General features: G+C 37.5%; 1 protein-coding gene across 10 annotated transcripts in view; it reads left to right on the top strand.

The window, feature by feature from the left end:
* TRPM1 (transient receptor potential cation channel subfamily M member 1) overlaps positions 1-27,429 on the top strand; it is a 110,179-nt gene that overhangs the window by 55,844 nt on the left and 26,906 nt on the right. For 6 of the 10 annotated variants that reach the window (XM_074880300.1, XM_074880291.1, XM_074880293.1 and 3 more), the window contains 14 exons: positions 5,255-5,334; positions 6,128-6,323; positions 7,542-7,755; positions 9,449-9,573; positions 10,275-10,446; positions 12,920-13,094; positions 15,273-15,396; positions 19,812-19,884; positions 20,580-20,680; positions 22,852-23,016; positions 24,073-24,207; positions 25,160-25,210; positions 26,011-26,046; positions 26,737-26,877. In XM_074880300.1, coding sequence (XP_074736401.1) covers positions 5,255-5,334; positions 6,128-6,323; positions 7,542-7,755; positions 9,449-9,573; positions 10,275-10,446; positions 12,920-13,094; positions 15,273-15,396; positions 19,812-19,884; positions 20,580-20,680; positions 22,852-23,016; positions 24,073-24,207; positions 25,160-25,210; positions 26,011-26,046; positions 26,737-26,877 — 1,788 coding nt within the window. The remainder of the gene's footprint in view (positions 1-5,254; positions 5,335-6,127; positions 6,324-7,541; positions 7,756-9,448; positions 9,574-10,274; positions 10,447-12,919; positions 13,095-15,272; positions 15,397-19,811; positions 19,885-20,579; positions 20,681-22,851; positions 23,017-24,072; positions 24,208-25,159; positions 25,211-26,010; positions 26,047-26,736; positions 26,878-27,429) is intronic. The other 4 variants (XM_074880295.1, XM_074880298.1, XM_074880297.1 and 1 more) reach the window with 1 other exon arrangement.

Here is a 27,429-nt window from a genome sequence, read left to right on the forward strand (position 1 = left end):
GAAATGTTGGTAAGATGGTGTGAACAGAGTTACAGCTGACTGTTTCCATAAATTACAATAATCAATCCACATCTTAACAAGATGTTGGTGAAAGTAATTTGTATTATTCCATAGATGTGAGGCCTGCTGCCCAGCCAACTCCATTTTTGTATTATTCTGTGCTTGATTTAGCCTGAACAGCTTTGTCAAGCCCTGTATTATGCATGGCATACATTCATTTGGTCCCGTGCCTACTCCCCCATTGCATCTGTGTGCCAGGCACTGTCTGCTGAGCCTGATCCCTGTACCTGGCTTCATGCACCAAACACTGCTGTTTTTATGCCCACTTGTCTGCTGACCAGCTGTGCCTGGTACAGGCAAAGCCTCACTGGAGCTCAGCAGCTGGGGAGCGTGTGCTCTTTCGTAGGGCTCCAGGTGCCAAAGAGCTGTCCTACAATGGGTGCTTTCTAGTTGCAAGATAAGGCCAAAGCCCCATCCTGTCCTGTGAGCAAGTCAAGCATGCTAAGCCGTCCAGCAGAGACATGTGTCCCAGTTGCATGGAGCATCTCTCTTTGGAGATCATGGCAGTTGAGAGAGCTGACTACATTGGCTTTAGGTCTGGCTGAGTTTGGGCTTTGGATATGCTCCAATGACACTACGACTCTCATCCCTGCCCTCCTTTGTCACCCCCCAAATTCTTTTACTTCCTTTGGTGGTAGTTTTATCATTATGACCTTTCACAGATACTAAATACCACTGCTCTCCTGCAGAGGTATATGACAACTGAAATTCACAGCTTCCAGTGGCACAATAGTGTATAAGAGTTTGCAGTATGATGTTTCCAGTGGCTTTGCTCACCTGTGTTGATTCCCACCCTGGCTTTTCACCAGAGGTGTATTGGTCCAGTGTCCACCTGCTGCCCTTGCGTGAAGCTGCAGTGAAAGAGGGATGCAGGCTCTGTTTTGGTACAGCCTGAAATTCAGGCCCAGTACTTGTTCATTGAATGGTTGGTTATATATGAAATGAAATACATAAAATTTAATGTTAATTTAGCAGCAAACTGAAATTATCTTGTGGTGAGAGAAAATTTTCTCTTCAGTTACTGCATGTCTGCAGCCCTAGATATGCACATTTCTCGGCAAATAGTGTAGTTTGCTTGTGATAGTCAAAGGACAACTGGTCTTTGTACAACTAGTTCTTGTGTTTATTAATGGCTATATTAGAAAGATGACTGTTTGTTTAGGGTCTTGGTGTTGTTAACTCATGATTTACAAACCAGCAACACTGATTTCCATTCTTGTCTGTAGGAGGACCTTCGGCAGCAGGATACCTTCTTTAATGCCAGAGATCTAACAAATCCATACCGTGGAATAACATAAACCCAGTATTAATACTATTTCTCAGCAACATATTGATTTCTAGGCTGAATACCAAGAATTAACAGTAGTTTTCTTTTGTTTTTATCATAGTTTAGGAGACCTGTTGTCAGTTTTCATAAAGGAGAACAAACATGCCACTGAACATCTGAAATGTGTTTTTTCAAAATCAGATTCTGATTAGTACATTAAGAATTTGCAATAATAAGCGGGTTCAAACTTCACTACTATCAACAAGTTGGGATCTTGCTTTTTTCTGTGTTTCTTAGAGTTGAATGGAAAATGTGCAGTGTGTTTTAGTGCCGTAATCTTGCTGGCAGCAACTATTTGCCTGTCAGCCTAATGCTTTCACTGGCTGTGAGTCTGAAAACTGTAGCTGATCTGTCATAGTCCTTTGACAATTCATCCATTCCAAGGCTGTTAAAAAGTGCTTACTTTTTACAAACTCACAAGAGGCAGTATGCATACTTATATTTTTCCTCAAGAAACCAAATAAATTTCAAACTGGAGAGAGAAATGTACAGAATCTGTATAAAATAAGTAGGGAAAGTGCCTGTTTTCTGGCAGCAAATGTTTCTGCTCAAGTATTTGCACTGGATTATAATGGAGCTTTGGTTAAGCAGATTAAATAGACAAAAGCAGTGAAACTTCAAAGGCTGACCAAATGTGCTGAGGTTTTATTTCCCTGGTCTGTAATGCCTGCTTTTGCCTTCCTCTCATTAGCGCAGAAAAATAAGCCGGTAGAGCATAATGTGTCGTCCAACTGTAGTGCCTATAGTGGTTGATTTCTAACAGAGTTTTTAGGTGTGAGTATGTAAGGTTTTTTTCAATGTAGCAGTAGATAATAGACCTCCTGTCAGAGGGGTTTTAAGAACGACTGCACAGCTGAGAGCTCAGCTGTATTGTGGAGCTCATTTTAGATACCAAGAAACAAAAGCTTCCTTCCAAACACAGATACTAAGTCTGTGACTTAATCCAGTGGTTAATTAACTGTTTATACATGAAACATACAAAATAGCAAAAGAAACTGTTCTTTGGTATAAGCTACGAGAAATAAAGCAGTACTCAATGACATGGTGTAGAAATCCAAGCTGTTTTGGTATTTCTAGCTTGCATTTTCCAGTATTCTCTACAGAACAGTTAAATGTGCAGCATCTGTTGCCATTTATATTTTGAAGAGTGTTTCCTGCACTGTGGGATTGAGTTGGGCATTTGTGTCACTCAGTCAAGGAGTTATCAGAGACCAGACAGAAGTCTAAAATCTTACTTTGGGAAAAAAATGAATATGTATAAAACATATAAAATAATAATAAAGCCTAAATGAATTTAAAACTAATTAAAAATTAAAATATATCATTTTAAAAGTAGATAAATGATGTAACCTCTGTAACAGGTTCCTGTTAAGCTCATTTTATAACATTAAAGGTCACAAGCTAGTATGGTGTGTATAAGCACAAGTAACAACATTGGACACAGTTGTAAAACAGGAGTGAATTTGGACACTGTGTGGTTTTGGATTAATTTTTAAAAACTAGAGTAATTCCAATCAAATAGACTATTTTTGGCACTCTGAATATTTTGAACAGCCTAAACACCTGTGAATTAGCAAAATCTGGTTCTGAACAAGTAAATGGTATTTGTTTGATGTAACCACCCACCTCTGCATACCACAGAGTCTCATGGATCTCTGTCTTGAGTGTTTTCTTCTGTACTGTACTTTTCTAGAACTGCACCTCAATAACTAGACTCTGATGTTATAAAACTAAAACATTTTCTGAGTTCTATTTCTAATAATACTATTGCTAGAACTTGTCATCTTGTAAAAGCCTTGCCAGAAAGTGTATAAAAAGAACCATTTAAATATTTTGGGGAACAAAGGCTTTTTAGGTTCATTTGAAGAATGAATGTATGGAGACAAGACAGAGAAGCTGACCAAGTCACACAGACTTTAGATATTAAATTTAATACTCTCTTCCTTCAAAATTTGCTATATAATCAAGCTCTTTATGCTAAATGCCTGAAATATATGCCTTGTCATTCAGGAAGTAAGGAACTTTGTAAGCTACATGAAGTTTTGTCTAATGAGTTCTTAACTCTTTCTCGCTCTGTGGTGCTATGAGCTCCCGAACAACAACTTTTAAAATGAAATGAGGTGGTTCTGCCTTGGTAAATCAGTAAGTGTGTCGGGGTGGAGAGCAGAAGTTCAGGATCTCCCAGACCCCAGACTGTCAAAGCATTCTGGCTCAGAGGCACCTGAAAGAGGCAAATGTCTACATACCTGGACAGATTATGGACAGCTTTCTCATGAAGTAAAAGCTTGGGTTTGCAATTTACTTGCAATTATTTGCAGTGACGGAACTTCAAGTAGTCTCCCATTATTTCAGACATAATGGAGGAAACGAAGAAGCCAGACAGGAACTAACAAGTCAACAAACAAAGGAACTTCAGAGACAGCTCTTGCCTCACACAAGAAAAAAAGATGAGCTACCACACCCTCTATTCATCGTGCTGTAGACTCTGCAGCTCTTAGGGGGCTAGTCCAGTCTCGAAGCTATTACCAGACAGGCTGACAGAGTATTCATCTGACAGAAATCTGCAGTTGACTTTTTAAAATCAGGAAATCGGCAAGGTTTTTAGTTCTTTCTCTACAAAAGGCCATTTATTTTTTGTTGAAGGCACCCTGAAAGTTCTTGTGTCGTTTTTAGCTTTTGTCTCTGCAAAAATTTCATTTCACTTCTACAGAGGAAACTAAAGCAAAACATATGACATTTGCTTGCTACTTGAAAAATGAATTAAGACACAATTCCCTAATTCAGACTCAGAAGAAGCAGCTTTCATCAGCAAGGCAAAGTTATCAGTGTCATCGAATCGTGAGTGTTTTTTAACATTTTTCCTTCCTTTAAAATTAAAACGCTGCTTTTGAGTTCACTTTTAAAAATTCACCACTAAGTGTTGGTTTATTATTGCAATCATGATGATACTTTGCCTTATTGATGGTTGCAGGGACAGAGAAGGCCTGGGGTCTGCAAGTAAGAAACTGTGGGAAACTCTGGCGTGCAGCTATTTTTGAACTCATTCCCTTCAGTGTTCCCAAACTCAACTGGACTACACTTCTGCAACAGACTTTCTAACCGCATTGCACAGATCTATGATTTTGTTCTAGCTTGCCTACACGTTGTTCTTAAAATGGTTTAAATTTATGGTTTAAAATTTATGGTTTGCAAATGCAGTATAATAGGCCAACACAATTTTATTTTGTCTTCAAGGTTGTTCTCCTTCTCCTGTTTCACAGATACACCATACCTGTGAAGAGTTTGTACTTTTTCTGTCAAATGTTCTTACAATTTAAGGAATGCTTCCTCCTGAGACGTGTCTTGTTAAGAGTAAGGTGCCTCAGGAATGACTGGAACTTGATTTACAACAGGAAAAAAATATTTTGAGAAGATTGTTAATCAAGCAGGGAAAGTTTTTGGGAAGCAATTTCTACATGCAAAGAACAATAATAAAGTATTATTTGGAGTAAATACTATTAATCTATTTATGTCACAATTTATGCTGGTTTTCTGTACTACTTTGAGTCCATTTACTGTTTACTAAAATAGGAAGAAGCAGCTGCATTTTTTGGTGGACCTTCACATAAACATTGTAACTTCAAGACCATATAAAGGTCATATAATCTTTGCATATAAAGATTTTTACACGCATTCAAGGTTTGAATTTTATCCAAGTCATGGAAAACTCACATCACCTACTTGCTTCATGAGTAGATGTATATGGTGTTTAAAAGTGATTTAATGAATTCAGTGATTATTTTCAAAAACAGTAGCTGAAAATAGAAGGCAAATGTTACTATATCTGCCACACGGAAATATTTCTTCTTATTTTTTCTCCCTTTTAAGGGTCAAAAGGCTTGGATAGAGAAGACCTTTTCAAAAAGAGAATGCATCTATGTAATTGCCAACAACAAAGACATTAGCAGGTAACATTTGAAATTTTTGTTTTAGCCAACAGAAGAGGTTAATACAGAAGGAACTGGACTTGTTTTGGATTTAGACCTATGAATCCGAGACTCAGTTTACTTGCTGCCCTTAAAGGGAGATGGCAGGGAAACAGAACTGCAAGACATGCTTTCACTCAGATCTGTACAGAGCCATGGGACATGTGATGATAAGGCTGGGCAGCAGGAGAGGCAGTGAGCTGTTAGTTCCTAGCTTTGCAAACTAGAGCATAAATTCATACAGAATTCTGAAAGCAAGGGTGCAATAACGTGCACTGTGAACCGAGTGGTACCATTGACACTAGCGATAATACTATACAGGAGGACTGGAATTCTTAGTCTGAATATTAATATTAATGCTACTGCATGGGCTAGCTAAATTGTGGTCCAGCTTGTTTGGATAATATAACAGTTTATGTCACATGCTAGCTGTCACCTCTGATTAAGAAACAGATGGTCACTGCTCCTGTTCTGCGTTCTTCCTCCTTCACTGTCCTTTAGCCTAGACAGCTTTCCAGTGTATAACAGAAGTGAAATTTTTAATCTTTGCTTGTTAAGAAACACCTGTGGGGTGATAATTCTGGCATATGTATGTGTATGCAAATAACACATGCAAACAACAGATAAGACCTAGAAGAGGTGTTTCTATGATTCATGTAGACCAGGACATGGTCAGTTGAAAATCTAATTTCTGATTTATTCTTTTTTTTTTTTTTAATCACCATCCAATATTGAAGATACTGTAATCAGAGTTGCTTCAAATTTTAACTTACAGGTGCTGCTGTGGCCAGCTCATTAACCAACATATTCCACCTCCTTCAAGTATAACAGCTAATAAAAATGGAGAAGAAACAAAGCAAGTGGAAGCTCAGCCAGAGAAATGGTCCGTCAGTAAACACACCCAAACATACCCAACTGATGCCTATGGAAACCTTGAATTCCAGGGAGGAGGACATTCAAATAAGGCCATGGTAAGGAGCATAGGCTGCTCTAAGGTATTCATCTGGTGTGTTAGCTTAATAGGTATGTGTCAGGATTCCAGCTCACTCAGTGCATAATCCATTGAAATCAAAGGAGGTCTCTTTGCTGTCTCAGAAGAGTGTGGACAAGATGCTCAAAAAGAGAAAGAGAGAGAAAAGGTAAGAGAAAAGTAATACCTGCTTAGGAAACACCTTACAGTATCTTGATGAAACACTTTCATTGAAGTTACTGTCAGTAAATATCAGCTAAGGAGGCAGCTGCATGTATTAATGCCGAAGATTCCATCTGTTTTTATTAGATTTGTGGGTCAAATTACCCAGCATGGATACAGATTTTTTTTTCTAAGGTTTGAAGTCTAACAAAAATAGAAATTAATCTTGCCTTCCTGAAAGACAGAGGCCTGACAGAGCTGGAAAATGGGTTGTTGAGTTTTCTCAGCAGTAGAAGTAACAGCAAGTTCTTCTGCAAAAAATCTCTTTTTGTTTTGCCTCCCCTCTGAACAAATCCAAACCTGGATTTGTTTCTTTGTCCATTTGTTTTCTTATCTCTCTGCTGAGACTGCCACTTGAGACAACCACACTGCAAAAACTCTTCCAAAATGTATGGGAGAGGTTGGTGGGTTTTGTTAGTGGTGGTTTGTTTTTACAGCAGAAAGAAACACAAGTTTATTTCATAGTTTTCTTTGATAGACTAGTAGTTTGAAAAGAAGTCACAGTGGTGGAACTAAACTGAGAAGAATGTAAATCATTGCTTCAGAGGCAGAAGTATGTACATCAAGAGTGAATGGGATGAAATGTAACATAATCCTCCTATTTCTTGTGAAGGTCGTTGCTTCTCTTTGGCAGTCAAACCAGACGTTTTAGGAACAACAACAAACACTTTCCAGTCCTTTTAAATAGGTGGCTTCCAACAATGCAGGTTTGTAATAAGATCTTAGGATCACTTGATTGCAGTCAGTCTTGCAGATGAAGAGAGGAAAGTGGTGCTTTTAAAATTCATTAAGTGAATGGTACATTCTCAATAGCAAAGTGAAAGGTTTCAACTTGTTTTTTCTAATCATAAGCAGCAAAGAAATTTAATAATGTGTTGCTTAAAAATTGTAAAACTCTTTCTTTAAGATGGAAGGATTAATATAAGCATTCTTTGCTCAGTCAGTAGACAATTTAGAGGGCAGATGGAGCGATAATATTACACATTGCTCTTTGCAGTATATCCGCGTGTCATATGACACTAAACCAGATTCTCTGCTGCATCTTATGGTGAAAGACTGGCAACTGGAACTGCCCAAACTCTTAATCTCTGTCCATGGAGGCCTCCAGAACTTTGAAATGCAACCTAAATTAAAGCAAGTATTTGGAAAAGGTCTGATAAAGGCTGCCATGACCACAGGAGCTTGGATTTTCACTGGAGGTGTTAGTACAGGTAAGCAATTACCAGCACTTTTAGTTTACTTAAGAATTCAATGATGTTCATTCACTAATCTTTCCCACAGGCAGAACATTTAAATCTATATGAGTGAGTCATTGGCCACTAGACCAAAAAAGGAGCATTGTAATCATTTGTGTTAATCTCCTGCCCAGCCCAGACCATAAGATTTTCCCGGGTCAATGTTGATTTGCATTACTCAGTGTTTCCTCTGAAGAAGATTGGTTTCAGTAGCAAGGAATCTATCACTAGTTACAAGACATTTTTTTCAGTGGTTGGCTATCCTTGTAGTTAAGAAATCTCCTACTGCAAATTTGCCTAGCTTTAGCGTCTTACTTTTTTTTTTTTTTGTACAAAGTTTTTTCTGTTACTAGAAGTATGTTTCCTGAGCATGTTTTCATACACAGCACTTTTGTCAAACTGCACAGGCTGAGTTCCATAAAACTCTCACATTAAGCATGTTTTCCAGTCCTTCAGTCGTTATCGCACCTCTGCTTTGAACTCTCTAGTTTTTTAATGGCCCTCTTGAATGTTGAAGGCTGCAATTTTTGAGACAGTGCTTGATGAAGTTTTTAATCCCTGAGGTAAAACAGCCTTTCTGCTTCCATTTGACACTTCCCTGTTCATGCAGCCCCAGACTGTTAGCCTTTAGGCTGTGTGATCTTTCTGAGAGTTAGTGATCAGTTGATAATCCACCTTAAATGCCATGTCCCTGAGTCACTGTCTCCATGGGATCAGCCACCACCACACATGCTCACCGCTGTCTTGTAATTATATAAGGTATTTGTTCTTAAATGAACGAATGTAAATTAGTAATTTTGAAACACAGACCTGAAATCAGTTGTAAATGTCTCTACTGGAAGACATTGCAATCTTCTGTTTGCAATTTATTCTGGTCTCCTGGCCAGCTGAAACAGTTTTATGTTTCTGTGTTTCCTTTTTGACCATATCTAAAACATCGGTTGTACAGCAACCACCAGGAGGTTTTTGGCACTGTTCCTGGATTCTGTCAAAAAAATGGTGTCTGATACGATGCCCAAAATTTGAAAGACATGTTGAAAAATAGCTGTTTTGACGATTCCCTATATATTGCTACATTTTGAGACCAGCTGGTTTCTAATTCATTTCATCTATGTTAATACCAATTCTGAGTGATCTTCAGAAAACAATCAGATGCAAACTTTCATTATAATATTTCTATAACAATATATTTATTTAGTTGAAATAAGCCTTAATATCAAGTTATTTCTCAGAAAACTATGTAAGATAAGAATTAATTCCTTTGACTTTAATTTTACAACAAAGGTCTAAATTCTTTAAGGGAAGGTGATGATTGCTATTTAGAATATTTTTTAAGTGAAAAAATGTGTGTTTAGCATTGTATACAATGAATAATATAATTCCAGACAATTGTACACTGTGACAAGTTAAGTAACTGGCTAAGTCTTTCAAAGATTTCACTGAATTTGGAATAAGGATGTGAAAAGGCAATAGGATTTACATGCAACTATTACAAAATAAAAGCATGGGTTTGTCTGCATTGCATGTTCTATTATAAAGTAGAGTTACCAGTTTAGTAGTGAAAGCAATCGAGAAAAGCAGGTAGCTCCATGAGAGACAAGAAGAAAATTCTGTTATTTAGTGATCTATCAAAAGTACCAAGAATGAATTAAATTAATTGTATCTACAGGTGTCATTCGTCATGTGGGAGATGCCTTGAAAGATCATTCTTCCAAATCCAGAGGACGAATATGTGCCATAGGAATCGCACCGTGGGGCATTGTAGAAAACAAGGAAGATCTGATAGGAAAAGATGTAAGTCTTCAAGGAAACTGCTGTGTAATTAGCAATGTCAGCTGTGTAACAAAATACACTGCTCATCTTTTTGGAGTATGAATATTTTCACTGTTTCTAAAGCATGCCTAAGAGCTGAAATGGAATGATTTCTTGAAGAAAAGCTGTTGTTTAAATATATTTGTCAGATTGTCATATATGACCTCAGAGTAAATATGGAGCTAGTGAGGTTTCCATTGCTTTCAATAGTAGACAGCTCTCTGTGGTGACAGAGTTTTAGGTCCTAACTTCAGTATGGCAAGCTGAGACTCGTGTAAATCATGTAAGGGCCTTTATGTGTACAAGACTGGCATTTATTGTAGATGAGTACTCTGCAATGGCATATTAATTACTAGGAACTCCAAATGAGAATATATTTTCTAATGCAGTAAGAGGATTATGTAACACAGTGTGCGATCAAGGAGAGTACATTAATGAGCTTAGGGGAGCACGCAGGAGAGTGCACAGATGTGACTGTCATCCTCCAAAGAAAACATTGCTGTGAAGAGTTCAAGTTTTGAATGTAAAAACAAGCTCCATTTCTAATTCTCCTCTATTGTTGATTATAAAGGTCTGGTTGATTCGTTTCCTCATAAGGCGTGTGCTTCTGTTGGGCAGTGTGGGGGATGTTCACATTTAGTTCTTCGTTCTAATTTAGGTGCATCTATCCTTTTGACACACAGGTAACACGGGTTTACCAAACAATGTCAAACCCTCTAAGTAAGCTCTCTGTGCTCAACAGTTCCCATACCCACTTCATTCTGGCAGACAATGGTACACTAGGTAAATATGGAGCTGAAGTAAAGTTACGACGCCAGTTGGAAAAACACATTTCCCTCCAGAAAATCAACACACGTAAGTAAAGTGGGGCAGACTGTAAACATAACATCTTAAAGGAAGGGAGGGAAGAAGGGCTTGAAATACTTCAAGGTATTGAAATTAAATGCTTCTTCCAGCTCTTTCTAGCAGGAATTTGACTAGGACTGTGTGATTAAACTAGAACATACGTTGTCTGATAAAATGGTGAAAGAGCCCACATCTAACAGCATGGAAGACGCAGGAAAGTAAGGGCTGCATAAAGTGAGGGGAAAAAGTTGGCAAATAATAGCGAGGAGAAGCTTCAAAGCAGCAAGAATTTAAGGAAAGGAAAATGTAAAGAATTTGTGCACTTCTAGCTAGAATTCATAAGCATCAGTAAATATACTTTGGGGTGATTTTGAGGTCCTGTTTACCGGAATCCTGTGCAGCTCAGTGGTTTGTGATACATCTTATTTTCTCTTTTATATGAATTTGTTTCATCTGAAATAATTACACTCAAAATTCTTTGATCTTCCAGATAAACTCAGCTGGGATTTTGATTTTTAATGAAGCCATTATCGAGATAATTTCACATCAGTGCTTTCATATTTAGAGTTTTGTGCAGTTTTAAAATTTCTGCCAGTTGTTACAGTCTCTCTAAAAGAACTTTCTAGAATTCTTTTTCTCATTACTTGGAAAAAAAATTTTAAAGACATTTTTTCACTAACATTTTTGTGGAAAAAATTTTTTCAAAGATTAAATAAATAAAAAATGTTAGTAGCTGTGATTTTCCAGCAACTTTAAAGAAAACCCACACCATAACAACCTAATTAAAGATGGTCTAAAAAAAGTTAATAGTCTTTGACTCAACACTTCAATTAAGAGCTACTGGAGAATAGACATCAGTTCTACCAGTTGCCTTTCCGACTTCTTCCAGATGCCATTGTAACCTGTGTAGGCTCCTATAAATAAGAAAAAACAAACATTGAGAATGATAATTGCATTGAACTCCACAGAAGTTTCTAATAGCATGTAAGTGCTCTTATGGGTAGAGCAGAAGAATGAAGTAGAGTGCCGGGTAAAGCCGAAAGGCACAGTTAGAGATCAGACACAAGATATCTAAATGTTATGGGAAGTCTTTAAGTACTGCTTTTTGCCTACGGTAAGCTTAAGAAACTGAACTCAACGAAATGATGTCCCTTGCCTTCTAGTGTGGAGGCAGTGTCGTGCCATGTTGCCCACAGACATTAGAAATAGCTAACATTAGCTATGCTTTTTTCATCTTTGTCTTCTGTAGAAGTGCTGGGAGAGTTGTAACATTGTAAAAGGGAGCACTGGCTTGGAAGATAAGGAAGTCAGGGCTCAGAGACAAGAGGTTCTGTATCATTTCTTTTAATAACACTGGGGCTGGGGATATTTGGTCTCATTTAAGTAGTGTCTGGTGATTTTTGTCATGAGAAGGACAATGTTGGGAATACATATAGGAATTAAGAGTTCTGTGAAGGGCTGCACTACACCTACTAGTAACAACATACAGGGAGTTGTTTTGTTTCTTTTTAATCACTTCAAGCACAGGTACCTCTTCTGGAAACCTCAGCAGGAATCACTAAGGATTTCATGGACACACAGGCCAGCCCATGCTCTGTGACTCCTCCTTATCAGAGCTGAGATATACTGACAGGAGGATGTCAGGAAGCTTCTGCTGTTATTGTGCATGGTGTTCCTGTTCTTCAGAGAGGAATGAAGGTTGAAAAAACGAACTCTTTCATGTGTTCTCAGCTGTACAAAAAAGTGAATCTTCTTTATAAAGCACTGGTCATTTTACAGATTAAGAACTGAATTCAAATGCTTATAATAGTGGGATTAGTCAGCCTTCAGGTAATGTTTTGTCCTTCATTTCCCCAAGTATCTTGTGACCAAGGCTACTACTGAGACCATGTGACCTGTGGGCTTCCCTTTGTCATCCTATGCCTGGAGATCACAGTGAGGCAGGGACAGCAAAGGGATGCTCAGCTGTCGTCTCTTACATCGGCCAGCCATTTCAGCCTCATGATAAAGACACTAATTTCATATTTTTTATCTTAGGAGAAAGCATAGGTGTATGTCACCTTACTGAAGACTTCCTGTAGGTAACCAGTGAAGAGTTAAAACATCAAAAACACAGTAGCTGGGAGCCATCCAAGTACCAGTGAAGCTAATGAAGTAATAGGAGAATCTTGTTAGCTGTTTTATCTGTACGTGGTGTCTGTCAAAAGACATTACAAGCAGTTCACCAACACTGAGTGAATACATGATCAGTATGGATCTGATACAAAAGCAAGGGCAGAGAGACATCTTACTCTTTTCCTTTTGAGGTTATGAAATGGCATATGGACATTTTTCCTGGTGTTGGCCATGAAATGGCCATCATTTTTCCTAACTGCTCTGATTTGAAGTGATGCTGTAACATACAGAAATCACATCCACTCATGGTATCTCAACCTAAATTTCAACAACACTTCTTTTTTTGTTTCTGTTCTGGTTTTTACAGGACTGGGACAAGGTGTTCCTGTAGTTGGTCTCATAGTGGAAGGGGGTCCCAACGTGATCTCCATTGTCTTAGAGTGTCTACGAGAAGAACCCCCTCTCCCTGTTGTGATATGTGATGGCAGTGGACGAGCATCAGATATTCTGTCATTTGCACACAAGTATTCAGAAGAAGGAGGGTAAGATGTTCAGATCTTCACCAAAGCTGTGTCTTACTCGGGAGGACAGTGTAGGACTATATGCCTTGCTTTCATTAAAGCTTCATAAAAAAACCTCAGGGACAAAATGCTACTAAGAGAGTCATTCTCCTGTCAGTCAGCTTTTGTTGCCTGCTTGATCTTAACCCTGGCATTAATGAGTAGAAATTATTATTACCACTTGGAATGTATTTGATGGTCCATTGAAATAAGCTTGCTCTCAGTGCCGCACAGTCATACAAGCTCTATCAAAGCTTGCTGCTGGGTTGGGCATGTTAGAACAAGGAAAAAGTGGTTCCCAAGAATTATTCTTTATCTCAGGCCAGGGTAGAGGTTAATTAGTGATATATTTGCAAAATTTGTACTGCGTGATTCTAGTGTGCTGTGTGAATGAGCTTCATTCTCCAAGAGTGCCAGACCAGCTGAAAAAATGGTGGGCCTCCTTCCATTTTCTTGCTATTTTTGGTATTTGTGATGGTTCTTCAGGGCAGTGCTGCCTGATTTCATGACCAGAGTGGAATATGTTGTCTGGAGCATTCTGCTTCACAGCCCTCCTGTCCATTGCCCAAATGAATCTGTAAATGTCACTCCTAGTCCAAAGTTTCCTCAATCTCTTATTTTTATGGTTGGTTGTCCACCCCTTTAGTTGATAGAAAGCATGGTTAGTTTAAAGATACAAAGCCTATACCAGCAGCACAAAGCTCATCTGCTCTGCAGAGTAAAAGATCTGTCCTGACAAATACTCCTAGTGGAAGCAGACTATTGTGTTTTTAATTTAAAATATTGCTTCTCCCAGTTAAGTAACATAAATTCCCCATTGTTATTGTTAATATCAGGATTTTATCGTTAGTAGCCAGATTCAGGCAAACACCTAGTATATTGTCTTGATTAGAGTGTGGCACACCTGTCCTCACTGAAGAAATAGCCTATTTCCTTGACTGAAGTCGGAGTTTAGCTTGGATTAAATATTAAGCAGACAACTAGTATTGTCAAGCAGTGCAGATATTATTTGCTGAATTGGGAGAGCAGCTCTGATGCAGGATTTTTTTGGTGTTTGCACATAGTACATATTTAATCTTACCAACAGTATTTATGATTCGGCAACTTTCTTTTCGTTTCCGTTGACCAAGCCTCCTTAGCTTAGATCAAACTTCTTTTTTTTGTTTTTTTTTTTTTTCTTTCTTGTTCATCCTTCCTATCATCTCATAGGTAATTGAAAGAGCTTATCAGGATCAGTCTGTCTGAGATCTGCTCATTGCATGACTTTCTCTCCCAGTGCATATGATGCAGTGTCCAATTTTCCTCTCCAATAATTATGATGAGATAAATGTGTTCATCTGGTAAGGCAGGTCTGTAATGAGAATTTTTTTTATCCCTGCTGTCTAAAAGAATCATTCTCTCACAATGAACTTTGAATTTTACTGCACTTCGCAGGCTCAGCTGTCTCACTGCTTTGAATGCCTGCGGGTAATGTTTGCCATCATCTGAAAATACATGTGTTTTATTAGGAAATGAGTGAAGATTGAAGGGCTCTGTTTCAGATTGCTTTGAGAGATCAAACATTTCTGACCTTTCTAGAATGTTTTCAATCTAATTTCTTTAATCATCTTTTGGTTTGTTTGTTTCTCAGTTGGGTATTATGAGGTTTCAGGTATGCTAGCAATTTAAATCCTCTGTTTAAGAGGATAAGCAAGATAACAAAGGTGACATATCAGTAGTGTGAAATATTTTTGGTTTTTTAGCTATATACAAAGAGCCTTGTAACATTTAGAGGCAAAGGCAGGGGTCCTGTAAGGTGTACTGCTGAAATGCTGAAGGCTGAACTTCTTAACAAAAGTATATCTATAATATATAATAGGAGTAACAGCTACCTGCATTATATTCCAGGGTGAAAGGATAGTTCAAGTTCCCTGTCAGTTTTTAAATCAATGCTGAGGTACTGAGATGCATAAGAGACAGTCTGGGTATGAATTTCCTGATTACTGTTAACTCTTCATGAACTCCTTAGCTGTACTGAATGCAAAGATGCTGTGTGTTTTCATTTATTTTCAAAGTGAAGTCTTTGCACTGGTGGGTGAAAAATTGTTTCTCAAACAGCAGGCCTTCTGAATATATGTTAATTCTGGCAATGTCTTCTTTTATGTCTCATTTTTCATTTAGGATAATAAGCGAATCCCTTAGGGACCAGCTTGTAGTTACCATCCAGAAAACCTTTAACTACAACAAGAATCAAGCTCATCAGCTGTTCATTATTCTTATGGAGTGCATGAAGAAAAAAGAACTTGTAAGTGTCCTAAAAATAATTCACAAAGATAATTTCTGTGACCAAATTTCATAGAGTACTTTCAAATGCCATTCTGCCAGGGTTACAGTTAAACCTTTTTTTTTTTTCCTCTCCATATAGCTATATAAATGTACACAATCATTCATTCATAAGCATAGGCCAAGAAAGTGATTTTGTCTTCTGGAAAGCCTCTGAAACCATTTTCAGATTCTTTTCCTGTGTAAGTTGATAGGAGTCTTTTTTTCATGGACTTCTGCAAGGCAGACTAAGACACTGAGACAAATGCACTAAAACCAGGATCAACTGCAGAAAGTAGAGGAAAGATAATTGAAGAAAGGATTCCTAGGAACAATAAGCATTCGGAGTGCATCAGCACAGTTTTCATAGTCTGATATAGTTACTTTTTAACAACCTTTCATTAAAGTAAAATGAGCTATTCAGGTCTTTCAAAGAAATTGAAACATGAAGTGTTCTTGAAGATCCCAGCCTTGCTTGATCCTGGCTTGTTGCAGGCCTGTTCTATGTACTGTACCACTCAGTCAGGTTCCTGCCTGTCTGCCATATCCCAGCTGCAGAGAAAAGTGTGCTCAGGGAAAGCAAATCTTTAATATTCACATCTGTCATCTGTAAACAGTGTCTTGAAATTGTGTTCACTGCACCTGTGACTTTGCAGGCAAAATGAATCTTTGAGTGTTTTCCTTTGACCAGTTGTCTTAGTGAATTTTTGTAAATATGACCTTTCCCTTGAGTCCTGATATAATTCCATTTCATTCTATTATACAAATGCTAAGCTGCTGTTTTAATAGCAGGTGAACAGCCTGATGGATTTTTTTTTAATTACAACTGGAACTGGTATGGCTGATATTTTTACCCTTTTTTTGCTGAAGTTGCGTATTTCTGTGAGATATGAGATAACTACCACAGCCTTCACCTCAGACTATGTGTAGTGAATCAGATAACCAAACTGCTATTGAATTTAAGCATGAAATGTGGGGCAGTTTCATTCTTCAGGATGCCTAATTGTATCACTAAGGAAGTGACACCTATAACAGGAGCAGCTGTAAAGAAACTGTTTGAATGACAGATGAAACTTTTCTCATGAGGCTCAGAGAAGAGGGAATTTTTTCTAAGTTCTTAGAAAAATGGTGTTTCATGCTCCCTTAAAACAAAGCGTGTTTTCCTTCCACACTCCCTGTCTTTGGTCAGCTTGAAGATACTCTAAACTCTGATCTTCCCAAGTTTAATAATGTCTCCAATAGATGACGTGAAACTTTTTTCTTAAAACTTTAAATAAACAATAAACTGAATTTAGCAATCCTTACAGTTCTTACTCTTTTCAGTAGGGAGTGTTCTTTTGATTTCTAGAAGTAATTGCTCAGTTGTTCAGTGAGAAATAATAAATCCTGCTCTGACACCCAGAAAAGTATGATGAAGCGGGGAAAAAGGTCTTTTCCCTGGAGTATTTGCTTGTTACTTGCCATGGCAATACTGCATGTAGTAGCTGCCAGCGTTTGCATTTCCAGCCTCAGATTTGGAGCAAAGAAAATGAATACAATGTAAATTTTAGTTATCTAAGCCTAAATCCTGACATATTTACTTCAGAATTGGTGGAGTGATTTAGTTCGAGCATGAGGTCAGGCACATTGTTGTGAAAAAGGGGAGCAGCCCCTGTATGTTACTTATTATATAAGTGCCATTGATTCTTAAGTAATGGCTTTTGTGCAAGTAAATCTGAATCAAATTGTCTAAAATTTGACCTGATTTACACACAGAGATCACAGAACATGAACAGTCCCACCATTTTTTGCTAGAGGTGTCACTACCATGCACAGCGACCCTTCTGGTTCCATCTTTTTCTTCTGTGTGCTTTCATATTGACTTTATTTTATCAGTGAGTGAAGGGCTAACACAGGAAAGATACCACTTGACCCCACTTAGAGAGTAATAGGATACAGAGATGAACTCACCACAATGCATAAAAAACTTCCTCAAATCTTACATCAAGCTTTGTGCTAGTCCTGTTTTTATACAAGTTGCTCCCAATACTCTAAAGTACCAATCAAGGCATTATTTTTACATTACTCTTCAGCAATTAGAGTAAACAGTGGAGATGAGGCGGTCACTTTTGTCAGATTAGAATTATCCCTGATATTCCAGTCAAAGAGCAAAGGGGAGCACAAAAACCCTCCAGAAATCTAGTTCGTCATATCCTCTGAATGAACTCTGATTCTCTGAGATGTCCTGTTTTACTTTTCAACACTCTTTAAGTCTCACATGAGTAGAAAGGTGACTAGCAAAGAATTTGGTACATAAAGGAAGTTTATGTTATGAAGAAGTTTAATGATGTTTGCTATTTTTTCTTTCTCCTGCCTTGGAAAGTTGAACACTTGGTTTTGAAATTTTTCAAATGTTAAGTAAAATTATTTCTTAAAGTAAAAGCTCATGCAAAAGATTCAGTGAAGTTAGAGGATTTTGACTGAGTCAAGGAACACGTGAAAAAACATGATCAGTGACTCAATGCCTTTCAGGAAGATGTCCTATGACAATTGAAGTGACATAGGATTGGGGTGGGAATCTGTGTCAAGCAATCACCAGGTTGTTTGCAGACTTTCTACCAGTTTCATATTCTCCACACTCTCCAAAAAGCTGGCCTTTTTCCAGAGGTTATGCTGGGCATTGCCTCATGCCTCTGACTTTTCTTTATAATGCTGATCTCAGCTGCCAAGGAAGTGCTTGCTTACATATCTATACATTTCAAGATAACACCTAAATACTTAAATGCCAACAAGTAGTTTTCCACCTCCTCTATGATATCATAGAATTCTCTTCTCCTAATTGTGCTTCCCTTCTTCCTCCATTCTCTCCAATGCTTTTCTCTTCAAGATTCATTACATTTGATGCTGAATTCCCTTTAGTGTGGGAGGGATTTCTGCAAGAAGAGAAGGTTTATCTCTGTTCCTTGATTTTTGATCAGATTTTTGATACCGGATGGTTTTTGAGTTCATAAAAGCCAGATTATGCAATTTTGAATGATTTTTAGCAACATATATTTAAATACCTTTCCCAGAACTAAACTATCTAAGGATTAATCCAGCTGCAAATGCCACTTGGAACAGAATATGACAAATGCTGTATTTTCTAGTAACGCAGCTCCGTACTGCAATCAAATAGACACCCATATGTGCTTTTTTCTTACGCATCCAGAAGTATTACTAGCATGCCCAGTTGATTGTATAAAATCTTACTTAAGGGCTCCAAATGTGAAGTCTTTAGATTGTCTAGGTAACATAAATGTCCTGTTGATATATCTACATTTGTACGGTGCCAAGATTAGTTCCATACATACGCCTTCATCAGAAGTCAAGTTGGTAATAAGCATGACTATGATGAGCTGACAGTAAGAGAGTCAGCCTTCCTAGAAGAATTTATTGAGAAAAGAGAGCCCACAGCTGCCTTAGTCAAACTGCTTTGAATTTAAAATGCGCATCAGAGAAGGCCTGCTCTACTCAGTAAAATTCAGACACTGACTGTGCAGCCTAAGCAGGCTTATGGTTTGCATTTGTTGATAATTTTGTCTGCTTTCTTGTTAATTAATAAAATTTTTCCTTTAGTTCTTCTCTCTGCTAATGTCATATATCTTTGTGTTCATGCAAAACCTATTCTAACTTTTGAGAAAATTGCTATTCCCAGTACTTAACGCTAGCATCTGCTGTGAAGAGTTGCTTTTGGAAAATGAAGAATTTGTTATTTCTTGTCTGCATTCAGTATTAACTTAATTAACATAGAATATTAGGTTATTCTGCTTTTGAATTATTAATCTTATAATATGTAGTTCAATGGCTAAGCTTTATACAAATTACTGTTTTTAAAATCAGTGAATTGTTATGGACTCAACTAAGCAAATGTGACTAGAAATAATTACCTTTCTTTATTAGTTGTTTCTGCTTTTTTGGTTGTCAATATGTAACATATCCTGCAACTAAAAAATATTTGAGTGTTATCATCAATGAAATTAATGCTATGATAGTTATCTCGCGTAACGAGCATTTTCATTTCCAAGCTGACATTTCCATTACTACTGGAAAGTAGTAAAACTGTCACAAAACAATCAGTTTGGCATGACAGTTTTGTCACTACTTTTCAAAACTCATGGGTTTGATGAAGAATTTCATCAAGTTTGTCACATTTACCAATGCAGGGATATTTTAGGATAACTTTATTGAAATAATTTAATTAAATGCTTTTGTGAAAATTAAATTTCAAAGAAAAATTTAGTGGAACTGTACTTTTTGAAAAATCTCAGGTCTTAGAAAATAATAAAGCTCCACCATTCTAGTCTTTTTTCTATCCAAATGTTTAGTCTCTCTCTTTCACGTGTTGTAATTTTGAGTGCTTGATTTTATGTTATCCCTTAGATTACCGTGTTCCGCATGGGGTCTGAAGGGCAACAGGACATTGAGATGTCTATCTTAACTGCTCTCCTCAAAGGTGGGTTTTGCAAGCAATTAGGAAGGATGCACAAACTGATCCCAAGAAGACAGTCCTGTACACTGTCTGAGGTCACTCTTTATGTTTAAGTCTTTGATTTATTTGCTTGGATTCTAACAAGTAACCTAAACATACTTGGTTTAAGGTTCAGATTAGGTTGAATTTAGATTGAAAGTTTTGTGTGGCTTTCCTCACCTGAAGGTCTGGGATGGGAATGCTGCAACAACTATACTACTGATATTTCAACACATTTTATTGCAGTTGTAGCATATATTAATAAAGTTAGAAAAAAACGTGGGAACATTAAAAGATTATCTGGATTTTCCAGATCTCAGATTGTGTTCTTTAAACCTTAGGGCAAAATTCATCAGCCAGAGGAGCTGAGAGGAGGAGTCTTTTAGAACAGTTAAATGTCTATCTTTAGCATCAGAATATAAAGTCAGTATGGGAGCTTTAAGGAAAAAAGGGAGAGAATCTAGTTAATCAATTTGAAATTAGGATTATGGGGATAAATGAAAAATGCTATAAATTGATTTGATGAATCCACTGCTTTGTGGTAGAATTATTCTAATAGTCATATGATAGGGAGTCAGGCTTGCTGTTTTCTAGTTCTTGGAGAAGTGAATTACAGAATGTTGTCCAATCTTGTTTCATCATGCACACGAAATACTAAACATCTGTGCGTTTCTCTGTAGGTACCAATGTATCCGCTCCAGACCAGCTTAGCTTGGCTTTGGCCTGGAATCGTGTAGACATTGCACGCAGCCAAATCTTTGTCTTTGGACACCACTGGCCAGTAAGACAGAGTTTTCCTAGTCATATTGTTTGTTAACAATTTAAAACAAGTAATGGAATATTCACACCTTGGATTTTGTAGGCAGGAGAAACGGTGCTGAATTCTGTTTTATGCTGAACTGATGTAGGGTATCTCATTAATTAAGAATAACCTATTTGGTTTGAAATTTCCTTATACAGCCATTTGCAAATATTTAGCAATAATTTATACTCTGTGAAATAAAAGCAATTTCATGACAAGTAAAAAACCAACCTTATTTAAGATTCCTTGTGGGATTTGAAAGTGAAAAAAAAATAGCATTTACTGGAAACAATCCATGGCCTTACATACGGTTGGATGATAACAGTCCTGGTCACCCCCAGTGAACTTGTGTGATGCACTAGCATTACCTAGACTTCTGACTGTCGGTGTCATTGACATGTGCTAGCAGTTGACAAGGTCCCTAGCTACCTATTAAAGTATGTGGCAAGGAAATTCACAGAGTTGCTTAGAAGGAATTGTGTTGCTCACTTCGTTAACAGCTGTGAAAATCTCTATTTGGATTAATGGAGCAAAATCCTGATGACCAGAAGAAACTGTTGCAGAAAACAGGCCTCTGACAGGCAGACCTGTGCCAAATGAAGTAAAAAGCTGATCTTCGGTAAAGCTTTAGGTCCTGAAATTGGATTTTCTTTCTCAAATTATTGGGAGTTTGATGCTGCACAAGTTGAAGTCAGTGGTGAAACACTACAGTGCCTTTGTTCATCTGTGTAATTAAGATCCTCTATTTAAGCCACTTTCATATCTCACTCTATTGATGCTTTTTGCCTTACTGCGTGAACCATCTGGTGTTGAATTACTGTAAAGTGTCAGGAGACTAGCCTAAAAGAGACAGTAAGAATGAAGTGCCAGAATTTATTTTTCTTTTTAATTAGTTGTCTTTTCTGAAACTATGCAATAAAATGACACTCAAAGAAGCATTATTCACATGCACACTATAGATAATGGTGAGATTTATTTCATTTGGAAGCCTGTATAATTAAATTTAAACAAATGTTGCTGAATATGCTGTTTTATTCCTTCACTTACAGTAATGCGATGTTTCAGTAGTCAATTCATTAAAATGCTTATACAGAGAGGATTTAATCATCCTAAAGATGATGAAGTATTATTACTATAAAACATCTATTTGGATGGAATTTTCCAATCTCCATATTATTGTGGTTAGATTCAGAGTTACCACCTAGCAACTGAAGCCTATTACCGCTTTCATGTATTTCACACTGATACTCTGCAACAATTTGTGGAAATGGTATCAGCCAACTGCAATTCACTGTCATTTCAAATTCGTGAACATTGCTTTCAGACTAGCCTGTGCTGCAAGTTGGCAATTGCAATTTTGTCCAGGCTTACAAATGGATTCATGGCAGCTAGGCAGAGAAGATTTTTTTAAGATTAACAAAACCACAGAAAACAAGCCTTGTTAAAGTCTTGGTTCTGTAGCTCTCTGTGCAGAGGACAGATACTTGTAATCCAGTTTACACGTTCGTGGAGATTATATAACCTAAGCATTAGCTGGAGCAAATAAAGCTTCCGAATCACAGACAAGTAGTGTCAAGTTATTTGCACGTGTGCCTGCCTGGTTGGAAAGGGGAAGGACGTTGCAAAGAGTAAATGTGTCTGAAGAGGTATAACAGAAATATTATCTGCAGAATGTAAATGAACGAGTTAGTGGCTCTCCTCTCCTTTCTGCCTCTGCAGTATGGATGCTATTTGTCATCATGCAACATTCTTGTTGAGCTCTTTCGGTACAGCTCCTTATCCTGCTTGTTGCTATTTATTTTGGCAACTGTTGCTTTCACTGAGAGCAAAGAAACTGAAGTGTTACAAAATTGAATAGTGTCTCTTCCCAGTCCTCTCTGATTTTATTTTGTGAGAAATCCTCCACAGTCTACCTACTTCACTACTTTGACTTTCAGTGTTATTGACTACATTAGACATAACAGCTTTAAAAAAAGTGTAAAGCTGTGGCTATGCAAAAAGGTCCTTATACTTAAGGAAATTATCGGGTTTAGTTAACTGCATGTGAGAAGTGGTGACTGGGGAGCTACTTCAATAGGAATGTATTCAATGAAATAGTCACTGTATGATCAATTAGATTTCTAATACTTCTAATGTATTATTAAATACAGCCTTTAGGAAGCCTTACAGCTCAAGCTGCTGAGAAGGAAAAGAAATCTCCAGCAGCTCAGCCAAAAGTAGCCAGAGGGAAAGGAAAAGGGAAGAAAAAGGGAGGAAAAAGAAAAGAAGAAGTAGAAGAAGAAACAGACCCAAGAAAGCTTGAACTCCTGAACTGGGTGAGATGAAAGTATTTGTATTAAAACTGTTCAAGAATTCAATTTTTTTCATCCTGGGGGACAAAGAGAGAAGGAAAATACACATTTTCATTCTACAGAATGCTCACTTGCACATCCTCAAAACATCAGCAGTACATTCTGCAGGGATGCTGTTCAGTCTTTGAGCCAGGAATCCCTCTCTCATCCTGTGTGCACCACATGCAGCCATACCCCAACAGTATAAGTCAGTGCTTATCTGCTGCATCTCCTTCCTGCATTTGTCCGAAGGAAATAAGAACACCTGTGAACATCTTCATCCTTCCTTGTACATGTTATTTTATCCAGTGAAGGCAGTTTAAAAATCTCCATTTCTAAAAGTGCTTCATTTTCCAGTTGCAATAGGTTAGGTTGTTCTCTTGTCTGGATTAAAGATCATGTGTCAAGAGGATTGCTGCTCAAGGGGTTTTCCCCTCTCCCACTGGGTTCTAACCCCTTGGACCATATTAAGAGAAGATCCATTAGGCTTCCTGACCAGCATTTTCCAAAGGCAAAGCTAAGTTGGTGAAGGGAGAGGAAGTGCTCCTTCCCAAGTGATTTGAGTCTTTTGGCATTATATGTTGCCTTTTCTCTGTGAGGCAGCAGTTTGAGTGGATGATACATATGCGAGTTATCAGGCTAAATGATGTCAACCTGTTCTTAAACATATACAGTGCATTTTTCTTAAATTTTAACTTGTTCCTATTATGTTGAGCAGGTAAATATCTTTTTCACGTAATGTGTCAGGCATGGTATGCCTGGTTTAGTTAAAAATACTAAACAAAATGATTGAAAGCTACAGTTGTATTGCTAAAGGTTTCTTTCACTGCTCTCCTCTCGCCCAAGACCTTGTCGGAAAACTGCCATCTGTATTGACTTGCACATGGGTAAAATGTCATTTTCTGAATTCATTTTCACTTACAGATTAATCAACATATTTGGGAACTTTGGAATATCCGAAGTGATGAAAATGTTTGTGGTTGTTGGCCAACCAACTCTTCTGTGCTCATGTAGTCTCACATTCTCCATTCTGCAATTCAGGTGAATTCCCTGGAGCAGGCTATGCTGGATGCACTGGTTCTGGACCGAGTGGATTTTGTGAAACTACTTATTGAGAATGGAGTGAACATGCAGCACTTCCTCACTATTCCTCGACTGGAAGAACTTTATAACACTGTGAGTGAGCAGAAATAATAAAATGCCATGTGATATCTTTGCTACTGTATTTAACAGGGGTGCCCTTTTTCTTCTTCTTCTTCTGAGATATGTTTGTTTTTCCAAAAAGCTCTGAGCCCTGACCATATGTGGATGTTGGATAGCGGTAAAGGGAGCCATTGCTATTACATATAGTGTCCTGTTGTTTCCTTACATATACACATTCCTAGTTAATAAGCCTACAGCAGCTTTCAGAGCTATTGCAATTTGTTATGTAAATATAGTGATGTATTTAAAATGCACATTGAGAACACTTAAGAACTGATGTCGATAGTAAAAATTTAATACTAGCCAGTAGTGGTCATTTACTGTTAATCTCAATTACGTTTCATGTATGTATACTTTAGTGTTATTGAAATAAGCCTGTAGATTTGACAGAGTACTTACATAGCAACTTTTATTCTTAGCGCATTGCAGAAATCAGTATCATTTTTCCTTTTGGCCCAGCAAAGCAAAATGTTTTTCCCAAACCTATAGAACATCATGCTTTTCTCTTCAAATTCTCCCTGGCCCAACCCACAGCAAATTCATTGGGGACATACCTATTTCAAGACTGTTTTTCTTCCCATCATTTAAATGGCAGGTAGTCTAGGACAGCATTCATACAACATACAACTTCAGTCTAGTCCTCCAGTCCCTTTATGGCTCCTGCAGCAAGTACAAGTTCAAACAGTACCACAAACTGCTGTGACTTGGATCACCACATAAAGGATTATGAGAAAGGAATTACACAGCTCTTGATAGAATTGTGTTTGTCCTTGTAGCCCAGTTCCTTCTTTTCACCCCTGCAGAGTGTGATGGCACATGGTTGCTTAGAGTTCTGCTTACAGTGCCAAATCATTAATTACATTTGTGTGTGCAAAAAATCTGAAGAATTGAAGCTCTAATGGACCATGAATGATTTTTGTTTCAGAGATTGGGTCCACCAAATACACTGCATTTGCTAGTCAGAGATGTGAAAAAGGTAAGCTTAACAGCAGCATTACATTTGCATGATTACATTAACCATGTGAGTCAACAGTAAAAGCAAGCATAGCATGGGGGAAAGCAGATGTTTGAAAATTAGATGGTAGCTGTTAAGAAAAGGAAGGTTAAATTACTTCTTGTAACAAACAGTGATGTCAGTTTAAATCAAGTATGGCTATACTGCACTGCTAGTAATTAAAAACTAAGGAGAGGAAAGTTAAGCTCCTAGCAGTGTAATATATCATTTGAGATTTAGGTTGATACAGTTTCATCTCTACAAGAAGCTCCTAATGCAGCATTACAGAGGGGGAGTGGAAGGAGAGGCCTGCTCACAAGCACAGAATTTGTTCCCTTTTGTTTCCTTGTGTGCTTTTTAGTTACTTTTCTCCCATCAATCCTACTTTTACCTGGGAGAAAATCTGTTCTGTTTCTCAGTGCTGCAAGTCCTAAATTTGTTACTCATTTCCTTCCATTACATGTAAATTCATTCATTATATGTGAATAGGATCATTGTAAGATTTGGTGTTTGCTCTCTTTGAGGTTTTGGAGCTTTTATTCAGTAAAATTCAGCTACATGAAATTAGTCTGTATTCCTTTTGGCAAGGAAAACTCCCATGTATTCCCAGGAGCTTTAGATGTGGGAATTACGCAGTGCTGGGTTAATGTATAATTCATATTGATCTGCTTCATAGTTTAACACTTTTCTCATTCAGCGTTTGTCTTTTTGAGTGTTACTAATGCTCTTCTGCATTCTGCTTTCTGTCTGTCTCTTTACATTTTCATGGCTCACTCATTCAGCGGCAGTCTCGGGGATTCGGTTGGGTTAACATGGAGGTGATGTGTTTGCTTAGGATATAGTTGTTTCATCATAGCAACTGCTTAGTGGTGCTGTAGAATCAGTTATTGTTGTAGGATGTAGCTTGAACAATGAAGCACAGTTTTCAGCTCATGGTTCTAACAGAGTCAATACCATTATCCAGTTTTTAAGTGTAACAGTGGAAATTATAGTCTGCCTTGTTCTTTGATTCTGGGCTGCACGTTAATCTAAATCATGTTCTGCATTCTAGTCTTAACTCTGTAGATAATATTATGATGAAATATAAGTTTCCATAAAATGTAAAGTATGCCTGAGATTCACCATAGAATTAAGTCATGCTTTTATACTGGATTAATGATAATCGGTACAAAGTTATTTAATTTCGTCAGTATAACACTTGCAAACAACTCAGGCTTGTATGGGCACTGACAAGTTGTATGAGTAAATCAAATGAAAATTTGCCCTCAACTATAAATACTGCCAACAACTAACAAACAAAAAAAATCTGGCCCCCAAAATTTTTCATTATGTGAATCAGTTATCATTAATTTTATTCAAATATTCAGAGACTGAAACCCCTGACTGTAAATAATACCCATGTGCCAATTTAAACATGACATGATATGTCTAGCCAGGCAATTTAATGTATGTTATGTTTTCTTATCCTAAATCCTTATTTTGCTTTTTTTTTTTTTAATTTTTGGTAGGGAAATCTTCCACCAGATTATCATATCAGCCTAATAGATATTGGTCTTGTACTTGAATATCTCATGGGTGGAGCTTATCGCTGCAACTATACTCGAAAAAGTTTTCGGACTCTTTATAATAACTTATTTGGACCAAAGAGGGTAAGAATAAGTTCATTCTAGATGTGGCCATCATGCTGATGGCAAAAAATAAGTAATACTCTGTTCCTCTGTCTTTGTGAAACACTACATGTTAAATTCTAAAGAAATTCTGCAAGACCGAAGTTGGCACTCTGGTAGTGAAGTTATATAAGGAACCTGTAAAACATCTATGTTGAAGAATAGGAGGACCCAAAAGGTGGTAAATACATTGATCTGGAGGTGAATTTCCTCCTATTTCAGTAGTTTACAGTCCAAGCATTTCTAACTGTGGTGTTTGCATATTTACTTATTCCTACTTGAAGCTGTAGCTCTCGTATAACTGTAAACTGTAAAAATAGGTCAAACCAGACCTATTATTTACTAGTTATAACCAACAGTAGCCTCAACTTGGGTAAGGCAGAGAGTTTAGTCTGAATACAGAAGAGCTATGAACCTGTTAACAGTAAATCCTGTAAAGAACTGCTCTGAACATAAATCTTATCCTATGGAAGCCACTGCAACCTCAGTAAAGCATTTCATAGTCATGTATCAATCCCGAGAATATCAAACATG

Source organism: Strix uralensis, chromosome 11 (assembly GCF_047716275.1).
Source record: "Strix uralensis isolate ZFMK-TIS-50842 chromosome 11, bStrUra1, whole genome shotgun sequence".
In the NCBI taxonomy this organism is placed as follows: Eukaryota; Metazoa; Chordata; class Aves; order Strigiformes; family Strigidae; genus Strix; species Strix uralensis.